The sequence below is a fragment of the Heterodontus francisci genome, chromosome 1 (assembly GCF_036365525.1).
Source record: "Heterodontus francisci isolate sHetFra1 chromosome 1, sHetFra1.hap1, whole genome shotgun sequence".
Lineage (NCBI taxonomy): Eukaryota > Metazoa > Chordata > Chondrichthyes > Heterodontiformes > Heterodontidae > Heterodontus > Heterodontus francisci.
Genome location: NC_090371.1, coordinates 203,627,498 through 203,638,271, shown reverse-complemented (window position 1 = coordinate 203,638,271; position 10,774 = coordinate 203,627,498). Strand labels below are relative to the sequence as shown.

The 10,774-nt window shown below is 46.6% G+C and overlaps 1 protein-coding gene across 2 annotated transcripts in view; it reads left to right on the top strand.

Annotated features, from left to right (window-relative positions):
- The first annotated feature begins 3,588 nt into the window (after nucleotides 1-3,588).
- cfi (complement factor I) overlaps nucleotides 3,589-10,774 on the top strand; it is a 133,571-nt gene continuing 126,385 nt past the window's right edge. The window contains exons 1-2 of one of the 2 annotated variants that reach the window (XM_068040486.1): nucleotides 3,589-3,709; nucleotides 6,111-6,191. In XM_068040486.1, coding sequence (XP_067896587.1) covers nucleotides 3,647-3,709; nucleotides 6,111-6,191 — 144 coding nt within the window. In that variant the 5' untranslated portion in view covers nucleotides 3,589-3,646. The remainder of the gene's footprint in view (nucleotides 3,710-6,110; nucleotides 6,192-10,774) is intronic. The other variant, XM_068040496.1, reaches the window with a different exon arrangement.

Sequence of the window (10,774 nt, the reverse complement as noted above, 5' to 3'; positions counted from 1 at the left end):
GTGAGACATCAGGCACAAGTGTACAGGAGCCAGGGAGAAAGAGGGTAATGAGTCTTTGAAACTCACTTCCTCAAAAGGCAGTGGAAACAGAGTCTTTGAATATTTTTAAGGCAGAAGTAGATAGATTTGTGATAAGCAAGGGAGTGAAAGGTTATTGGGGGTAGGCGGGAATGTGGAGTTGAGGTTACAATCAGATCAGCCATGATCACCTTGAATGGCAGAGCAGGCTCGAGGGGCCGAGTGGCCTACTCCTGCTCCTAATTCATATTTTTTTATGCTAATAGCGCAGGTGCCAGATTGCTGGAGAGTGAGTTCACACACTAGTTCTGATGAAGAGATCTCCGATGAGGGCTTTAATGGGCCTGGCTACAGAAGAATACTGATGGGCGTATGTAACCAAATATGTAGTGCACAGCAATGCCTGGCAGAAAGACTGCTCTCGATGCCAAGGAGCATGGAGGTGCCCAGCACCAACTTGGCAAAGAGCTTTGTGCAGAGCTTGGAGTCCATCATTTCCAACATAGAATAGGTGCTCACCTCCATCAGCACACCCATGGAGCCAACCATGATGTAATGGCTCATGGCTGATATTGCAGCTTCCATTGCAGCACATACAACTTCAATCAAAGATCTGGGGCATGATGTCTGGGCCCTGGCAGGGGCGGGAACGGAGGTGGACGGGACCTGAAAATACTGGCGCCAGCCAGCATGCCAGTTTCCTGAGGCCATTTCCAGCACTGGCAATTTTAGGGGATGTAGGATCGGAGCTGGCAGTGCTACCCACCCCCACTCAATGGGTAGCCGATTAGGCTCATTAAGAGCCTTGTTAAATGCAATTAAAGGAGAACGCCTGGTGCTTTCTAGTCGGCCTCCAGTTTCCCACACCAATGGGGCTTAGTTTAGGTGCCGGAGGCCTTCCCTGCTTGTCTGGGTATGAAAACAGCCACAGCGCACCTTTAGTGCAGCCTCCCTCCCACTCCTCCCACCACCCCACAGCGGTGGCCTGGCTGCAAAAACCATTTTTAATTGCAGTTTTAAAAAAGTTGGTGAGCGGGCTCCTCCATGTTGAAGCACTCTCTGTTATTTATCTGCCATCACAGCCTGATGCTCCTCTCAAGCTGGAAGGCCTCTGATGCCCTCAGCTTTGCGATCCCGCCCACCACCCTTAATTGGACAGGGAGCCTCTCTCCATGCCAATTAAGGGAATGCCTCTGTGAAAATCCTATTGAGTGATTCCCTCCCCCATCCCCCGGCTGGATTCAGGATCCGGAAACAGTTCCATCTTCTGTTTCTTGCCCACCTAGGGAAAATCCAGCCCTTGGGTTCTGCAGTGGAAGTTCAGACTGCTGCCAACAGAGGCTACTAGGATATCACAGTAGTCCAGCAATGTGCTCTCCAACAGATCAGTAGGATTGCTGAGGCTCTGTCCTGGGAGAGTGGCAGTGACTTCATGGAGTACGAACCAGCTGACCTCTTTCAGGCTGACAGCACTTGTTCTCTGACCCATGCCACTCAGCCAGTGACCTTGCTGTTGCCTGTCAGCCAGCCCAGACTGTCGAGGTGGTGCAGTCCGCAGCCAGTTCTTCTAGGCCTAGAACTGTTTGACGTCATCCTCCAAAGCCATCTGCAATCTCCTTCACTGAAAGTCAACAACCTTCCCCTGCAGTTGCAGCTTGGCTGGTGGTAGCACCACAGAGGAGCACTGGGATAGGCAAAGGCACATGAAAGATAGGCACCAAGGAAATGCACAAGGGTGATGAGTTTATTTTTGTATGTGCAATGGAATGATTTACTTTATAAATTTGGATTTGGATGTACATTTTGCTTTGGCTTTTATCTTTTGTGCCATGAGAAAGAGGATGATGTGCTGGTCGGTGATAGAGGAAAGGTAAGGAATGTGGGGCTGTTGGTGAAGGGGGAGGTGCGGGTGAGGTTACTGGTATTGCTCATGAATTATTTGACTATGTACAGCCAGGTGCAGAAAGGCTGTTGCAACTTTCCTTCCTCTTCCTCCTTTTCCGCTTCCTCCTCCTCCTCCTACTCCTCAGTTGCTCGCCATTATAGCTGGTGGCAAGGACTGCTCCTTCATGGTAGTGAGGTTGTGCAACATGCAGTATACCACCACAAATCTTGAGATCCGCTCAGCCAAGTACTTCAGGATTCTTCCACAGCAGTCCAGGCAGTGGAATCGCTAATGGTCTGTTCTATCGCATTTCTTGTGGCAGCATCATTCTAATTGTATGCATGTTACGCACATGTGCGCGAGTTGTGAACTGGTGTCATCAGCCATGTTGCCAGCTGAAAGCCCTTGTCACCAGCAGCCACCGTTTGGTTTGCCATGATTGTTGAAATACAACTGGCACAGTGGACTGCTGCAGAATGAAGGCATCATTACTACTGCCAGGATACCGGGCATTGGCCTGCATGAATCATTGCCTATGGTCACACACCAGTTGGACATTAAGGGAGGGGAATTCCATTCCATTTCAGGATATGGCGGAACTGACATGTGGCACCCGCAAAGGAATGTGTGCGCAGTCAGTAACTCCCTGCACCGTCCCAGCAAACCCTCATGCTCACTCTGCCTGCTTCTCTCTGGCCAGAAGGAATGAAGTTATCTCTCTCTGAATAAAGAGCCTCAGTAAACTCCCTGATGCATGAGTGCACTACAAACTGTGAGATGTTGCTAATATTTCCAACACTTGCCTGAAAAGATCTGACACATACGTTCACAGCTGCGATTACCTTCACAGCCACTGACAATGTAGCCCTTGTCCTGTTCTTAGGTTGGAGTTATGGCTTCAGGAGTTGGCAGATTTCAGTGCTAACCTCCTTGGTGAAACTCGATATCTCAAAAATTGGCTATCGCTGAGGTTCAGGTAGGAGAATTTCTTCCTGAACGCCCTGGTCTCCTGCTGACAGCCCCCCTCCATCTTCGAGCAGCTTGCCCTGTTCTATGTCACCTCTGCTCATTCTACCAGACATGCTCAATTTCAAAAGGAAGACCTACTTGCGCAGCCAAGTCTGGGAGAAACTAGTTTGTGCAGAAGTCTCGAAATCAACAAAACGTCCTTCAGCACTTGTCATTCCACTCCCTACAGACTTTTGAAACAACTCCAGAAAGCACCAAAAACATGTTGGATTCTAGCAAGAGCCAAAAGAAATCAACCAGCAGTTAACCTGTAAGGAATTGAAGAACATTGATCGGGGGTGGTCCTTCCTGCTGCTTAAAGTACATCCAGATGTGTGCGATTAAGAAAGGGCATCAGTGGGCAAAATGGAAGCCCTGATGTCAAATCAGTATTGTACACTGGTTAACACCATGATCTTTTTGTCCTGCATACTGCCAATGGACATTAAATACACGTACTCTAATGCCTGCACTAAGCTGGCATTCGGGGTGCTCAGCATCAGAAGTGTGTGCGCATGCTGCAAATGCCATTTTGGAATGCTAAGGGCACTTGTAGCACCCAAAACACAGGAATTATCGAGCCCAATTTTACCCATAAGGATCTGATCTAATAGCTGACTGCCTTATGCAATGTCTGGTTGAAAATTAATTCTCAGCCATTGATTTGTCAGAGCAGAGTGGAAGCTATTATTTCCCAATAGAGTTTGAGGAGCACTCACGATAGTCAGTTTTACCATGACTCTCTCAGCGCCTTTGCTGTTTTTAGCGTGCCTCATGGTTACTGCAGATGAACAAAAGGTAATAACTTTTATTAGACATACAGTTCAGCACTGAAACAAAATAACAAATACTGCATGATCAAATGTTTTGAGGATTTCTCTGAAATGTATGCTGTTAGGGTGCTCTGGTGATCCTGAGTTTGTGCGCTGCCTGGTGTGGTATTGAGTGATTCAGACGTGGAAGGTCCCAGTTCAGTCCTTTGCTGAGTTAGCAGGTGGGATGGGTCGGAGGGACAAAAATTGATCTCGGTTTCTCTCTGTTGGAGATGAGACCCCTGCTGGAAGGTGACACTTGTGAGGACAGGAGTGAATTATGCTGTGGTGTCCACATGGTTGGATGAAAATAGGATCTGGCTCAGCTGCAGTGCTCTCGCTGTCAAATAGCCTGTCAATGATCACCCGGCTGGGCTTGCACACAAAGAATAGAGTATCAAAGGTTGCCGGCACCAAAAGAATTGAACGCCATGGCTTCTTGCAGCTTCTGGTTTAATTCCTGATCTGCTCCTTGTTTTTTTTGTCTCTATCTTTCTCCACATTTTGTTGTGTGGACTTCTCCAGTGTATCTTTTTCTTCCATTCGTTGCGTATACCTTTGTCTGTTGTATAATATCTGCACCATCTCAGTCTTCTGTTCAGCAGTTAGAAGGATATGCTGATAGGGTTAGATAAAATCAGACAGGAGGAAGCTTGTGTGAAGCAAAACCAGCAGCTTAGGCCAGTTGGGACAAAATGGCTTGTTTCTATACAAAGTTTACAGGTCATTGAACCCATTAACTGTCTCTCAGGGATTGTTTTATCTGTTGCTCTCATCTTCCATTTTTCTCTCTATTTTTCCAACCTTATTAAATATCTGGTTATCTTTCTGTCCTCAGTACTGATAAAAGATACACACCCAAAACATTCTAACCCCAGCGCTAGTCAGCACTTTGAGGAGAGGTGATCCTCACTGATTTGGGATAAATTTGTATATAGATGTTATCCTCTACTTATTCTTGCCTGCCAGTTACAGAATTGGAAGATGACAAGATTTGCTTTGTGAACGGCATATTTTGACATCTGATCCCTCTTAAGTGTGGATTGTGTATACTGTTCATCTTAGTGTAAGCTGTTGTTTTGTTCGTTCACTGCTCCCAGGTATTACAGTTGGCACAATACGCTTTATGTCCATGTTCTGCAATGCTACGCTGAAAACATAACCTTGGAGGGTGAAATTCCCATTTTCATGAATTTTCATAAAAATGTAGATGAGTGCAAAGTAGTGATACGCTGCATTTTACTCATTTACTTTGTCATTAAACTAAGAAAAGATGTGAGTTCAATTCTCCAATGTTTTCCCAAAAACTAGAAACTGCACTGAAGAGAAGTCTTCAAAGGATATCCTTAGTAGGGGAGCAGTTCAGAACAAAATGTAACTGATTTTTCTCTGATAGATTCTGTAATAGTTTGCCCTAAGCCTTGTTTGTCTGATTGTGCCTTGGGCAGCAGCAAGTTCTACCTTACCCTCACCAACTTCCACTGGACAAAAATACAAGTTCCAGCAGAATGCATTTAGATATCTGATGTGGCCAGATTTCTCAGTCATATAAGCAGTATGTACAGAGGGAAACTCGTGAGACTCAGTTGAGCTTTGGCTTTTGAATGAGAGGCTTGTGCTCACGCAGTTGAAAGACCAAAATGCTGTGATTGTGGGCCTTTCCCCATGGGAAATGGTCTGTATGGCTGGAAAAAACTGACAGCCTATAGCATCATTGCTACCAGTCATTTATCCTTGCCATTGATGATGCTGTGATTTTGACAGTGCAGAGAAAGATCAGCTCCTGACCTATGTCTATATGATGCTGGAGGCATCACAGTAAAAGTCAGGGCTATCTCTGGCACCAGCAGTGTAGTACAAATGACAGATTTTACACAATTGCAGCTTCAACTCGAGAATGATTTTCATGGACTTTGAACCATTTATGTGACATGCATGTTGTACAACTCATTTCCTATTAAACCCAGCCTAATCCCATGAAGTGCATGTAACCTATTGTATAGGGAACTTCTCCAGATCATGCAATCTTTTCCTTATATAAATACCAATCATTTCCTGTGTACACAGCTGAGATTGCATCACATAGGTATGGAAATGATTAACCTGTTAAAATATTAATTCTAAAATATCCATGAACATGAAATTTAACAAAAAAGCTGGAAAATGATAGTGGGGGGGGGGGGGTGGGGGGAGGTGCTGAATTTTAACCCCCAAGGATGGGGGAGGTGAGGGAAGCAGGTGGGATGAGGGTTGAAAATTTCAAAATGGGAATCCCCACTCCAGCCCATCTCCGATGTGTCCATGTTTTAAAAGAGGAGGGCGAGATGGGTCGTTCATTTAAAATATTTGAATGAGGCTGCGTGCCTAAGATTTTATCTCCGTTCCAGATTAAAGACTGGCTGGCTGGTTTTCCCAGCACTCAGGAAACTCAGCAGCTGAAGGGAGATGAGAATGGCTGGTTGGAACAGGTGAGTGCTTTTCCAGCATGGCTTGTCGGCCAAGAGGAGCAGGCGTGCTTTCCCCCTCCCCAGCCCACAAAGAAAACCTGCTTTCAACCCCGTGATCAGAATTCCCACCTCCCGCAAATTAACCTCCCGATGAGCACTACTCCCTCCCGGATAACTGTCTACCCCTGCATCCTTACTCCCCCACCACCCCTAGTGCCTCTCAATCAGGCAGGCTTTAGTCAGGAGACATATTCAAAAAAATTTAAAGGGGCTCTGCTGTTATATTTGGGTTTGCGAACATGCAGCTAATTATCACTGGCAGCATGCAGAACAGGCAGATCATGTTGTCAAACAGTGTGCAAAGCTGATTATAAGCCAACACTGCCATTTTCAAACTCCGAGCTCCAGCCTACACCCTCTCTTAATATTAAACAGCCAAACACAACATTAAATGCTATTACAGGGCGGCACAGTGGCGCAGTGGTTAGCACCGCAGCCTCACAGCTCCAGCGACCCGGGTTCAATTCTGGGTACTGCCTGTGTGGAGTTTGCAAGTTCTCCCTGTGTCTGCGTGGGTTTTCTTCGGGTGCTCCGGTTTCCTCCCACAGCCAAAAGACTTGCAGGTTGGTAGGTAAATTGGCCATTATAAATTTCCCCTAGTATAGGTAGCTGGTAGGGAAATATAGGGACAGGTGGGGATGTGGTAGGAATATGGAATTAGTGTAGGATTAGTATAAATGGGTGGTTGATGGTCGGCACAGACTCGGTGGGCCGAAGGGCCTGTTTCAGTGCTGTATCTCTAAACTAAACTAAAGTGATCATGAACTACTTACAGGTGAGTTGCTGAATTATTTCTTCTGGCTGCTACTGCAAATATACATCTTCTTGGAGCTTTCCTATACTTACCTAAAGTTGCATTAGTTGACAGGGATTGGTCTGGCTGGTGCTGAAGTACTTTTCTGGTCATTTGAAGGCTTTTTCTGAAAGCAGTTGCTTTCAGAAATGGTGACCTAGTCGTCTTTCCTCTTGGAATTGAGCATGACTGGGACAATGAAAGAAGGCCATGCAAAGCAGAACAAGCTGGTAGAAAAGGGAGGAGGAGAGGGAGAAGGGGGCTCAGCAGGAGGCCATTTCGGCAGAGGGTCTTTATGGGACAATTCTTTTACCTGAATTTCAGTGAGGGCCAATGCATGAGACATCTTCTAAATAGGTTGTGCTAAAATCTGCCAACTGTTGCAGTCACAAATGCAATTTCAAAGCAGAGCAAGAACCACATTGTTTGTGGCTGCGTCTGTGGCTCAGCGCTTTTATGTGTCTGGCTCCTCCTAGGCTGCTGCTGAAAATATAAGCAATATCTTGCATTTTGCAGTGACCTGCTGCATAAGAGAGGTCACTGTCTCTGCAGAAAGAGACAGCGTCATCTCATTCTCTCTTGCCAGAGACAAGCAGGCAGAGTGATCATGAGGATTTGCCTGGATTGCAGGGCGCCATTGACTGCATACACATTGCCTTGCATGTGGCTCATGTGGACTCAGCCATTTTCATAAACTGAGAGGGTTTCCACACACTCAGGCTGAGTTTCATCTGGCCAGCAGGAGAGGGGTTGGAGGCATGGGGGGAGCTGAAAAATCGCTCGGAAACCCAATGTTGTGACATTGGTTCCGGACTTTGTCAGTGGCAGGAAAGAGCCAAGATGGGGTTGCCACTATGATGCAGCAGGACAGCAATTTGAATCGCTGAGCAGGTACTTAATATGCATTTGTATGGACCTCACTCTGATTTTTATGAAGGGTTTTGAATTTACTCAATGGCGCAAGGGGATCGCATGCCTTCTCATCCCCACCCAGTTAAAGGTGGCGGTACGGAGGCAAGGCCTCAGTGCCACCCTGGGAAAGCAGGCAAGGGAAGCATTGGATGAATGCAGGGAGGGGAATGAGGAGAATGGTGGCCATTGCCCAACAGTGGTGCAGCCCTCAAGGAAAGAGTGGGCGCAGAGAGGTTGCAGCCGTCATGGCAAGGGTGGGCTTTTGTTTATTCATTTATGGGATGTGGGCATCACTGGCCAGGCCAGCAATTATTGCCCATCCCTAATTGCCCTTGAGAAGATTGTGGTGAGCTGCCTTCTTGAACCGCTGCAGTCCATTTGGGGTAGGTATACCCACAGTGCTGTTAGGAAGGGAGTTCCAGGATTTTGACCCAGCAACAGTGAAGGAACGGCGATATAGTTCCAAATCAGGATGGTGTGTGACTTGGAGGGGAACTTGCAGGTAGTGGTGTTCCCATGTATTTGCTGCCCTTGTCCTTCTTGTTGGCAGAAGTCGCGGGTTTGGAAGGTGCTGTCTAAGGAGCCTTGGTGCATTGCTGCAGTTCATCTTGTAGATGGTACACACTGCTGCCACTGGGCGTCGGCGATGGAGGGAGTGAATACTTGTAGATGGGGTGCCAATCAAGTGGGCTGCTTTGTCCTGGATGGTGTCGAGCTTCTTGAGTGTTGTTGGAGCTGCACCCATCCAGGCAAGTGGAGAGTATTCCATCACACTTCTGACTTGTGCCTTGTAGATGGTGGACAGGCATTGGGGAGTCAGGAGGTGAGTTACTCGCCTCAGGATTCCTAGCCTCTGAAATAAAAACAAGAAATGCTGGAACCACTCAGCAGGTCTGGCAGCATCTGTGGAAAGAGAAGCAGAGTTAACGTTTCGGGTCAGTGACTCTTCATCGGAACTGCCGCTGACCTGGTCTTGTAGCCACGGTATTTATATGGCTACTCCAGTTCAGTTTCTGGTCAATGGTAGCCCCTAGGATGTTGATAGTGGGGATTCAGTGATGGTAATGCCGTTGAATGTCAAGGGAAGATGGTTAGATTCTCTCTTGTTGGAGATGGTCATTGCCTGGCACTTTGTCTCGAGTGGTGGACTCTCTAAAAGGGTGGGTACTGAGTGGCATTAACCCATGTTCAGAGGGAATGGCAAGGGGAAGGTTCCAAATGCAAGGTCCTGTCTCCAGGGACAGTGTACAGGAGGGGGAGTGACTAGCTGGAATGAGTGTTATGCACCCAGTCTTTGTAGATCCTGCGCAGCGCAGCAGTGACTCAAAGGGAGACAGGGCCAGGCGGTGGCTGGGCAAGCAGGTGAAGATCGACTAGGGGAGTGACAGCAACCAGCCGTGCAAAGAAGGGCCTATCTGTGGCAGAGTGTGTACTGGACCCACCTCAACTATCTCCAAATGTCCAACAGCAGTGTCAGTGAAGACTACGGCTCTACAGAGAGGCTGTCATTGGCTTATGCACCATGTTGCAGAAGGAGCAATGACTTTGGGCTTCGGTAGACCTCCAATGCCTGTAGGCCTGAAGATCATTATGGCACTCCACTTTTACACCTCTGGATCGTTCCAGGGATCCACTGGGGACTTCTGTGGGGTCTCCCAGGCAGCATTCCACTGCTGCATCAAACAAGTGACCAATACCCTACTCAAGAGGGCTGGCAACTAATGAGTGCTACTGGTCCGACCCTGACAGTCAGGTTGAGAGGGCCATCACCTTCAGAGCAATCGCTGGATACCCCCCAGGTGCAAGGTGTGATAGATTGCACACATGTGGCCAACAAGGCTCCCATGGAGTAGCCAGCAGCCTTCATCAACGGGCAGGGTTTCCATTCCACCAATGTACTGTGCTATGAGTACTTCCTTTTTTTTGTTAAATTTTCAGAATTGGTGTTTAAACGGAAAAGGAGTCCATGGACGTTTCTGTTTACAAGGGTTACTGAGAGGTCTGGATTGTAAACCGTTAGTGGAAGGCACCTGTTTTCAGATAAATATCCTGCAGGGAGCTTGTTCTTTTGACTTGGAGAAGATGTTTACAGAGAAGTGACCGGTCAAGATTTATAGAGGTCACAAGGCTTGACTTCTGGATTGTTTTTGGTTTCACTTTGAATTGTTATAAAGGTCAGTTGGGATGAATAGTGGTTTGAAAAGGAGTAAAAGAATCAATTTGCCAAGAAGAACAAACCGCCCCAACTCAGTCTGATCTAGTAGTTTGGAAAAAGCCTGCCAGTTTTCCATCTCTCGAGAAGCTGTGAAACAAGTGTAAGAAGAAGACTGAAACTGTTGCCGCATTTCTGCTGTAAGGTCTGTCTGAAACCTCTGTTGCTGCATTCCCTGGAAAGCCTACCCAAACTGATCTTCAATGTCGCCTGAGAAGAACTATTCTAGGAAGATCCCAGTGACAGCCGTCTATATGCATTTGGATGCCAAACCAAAACAAAGGACATCTTTCCATATCTTTTTTTTGCTTCAAGAATTAGCAAGTATTTAGCCCAAGTTTTTTAAAATAGAGCTCTAAAATGAAAATCTCTTTATTTTTACGCTTAACCGTTGTATGTGTGTGTGAGAGGGGCTAAAATGAAGAGAGAACTTTTATGTTTCAATCTGTACATTAATGCTTTCCTTCATTACTGGTTAAAACTTATTTTATAATAAACTGATAATTTTGTTGTTTGTTAAGGAAACCTGGTTGGTATGTTTTATTTTGGGGAAAAATAGTCTATGATTGACCATATTGCTAAGTGGGGAAAAAATTAAATATATGTTGTGACCCATGGAGAAGTTGA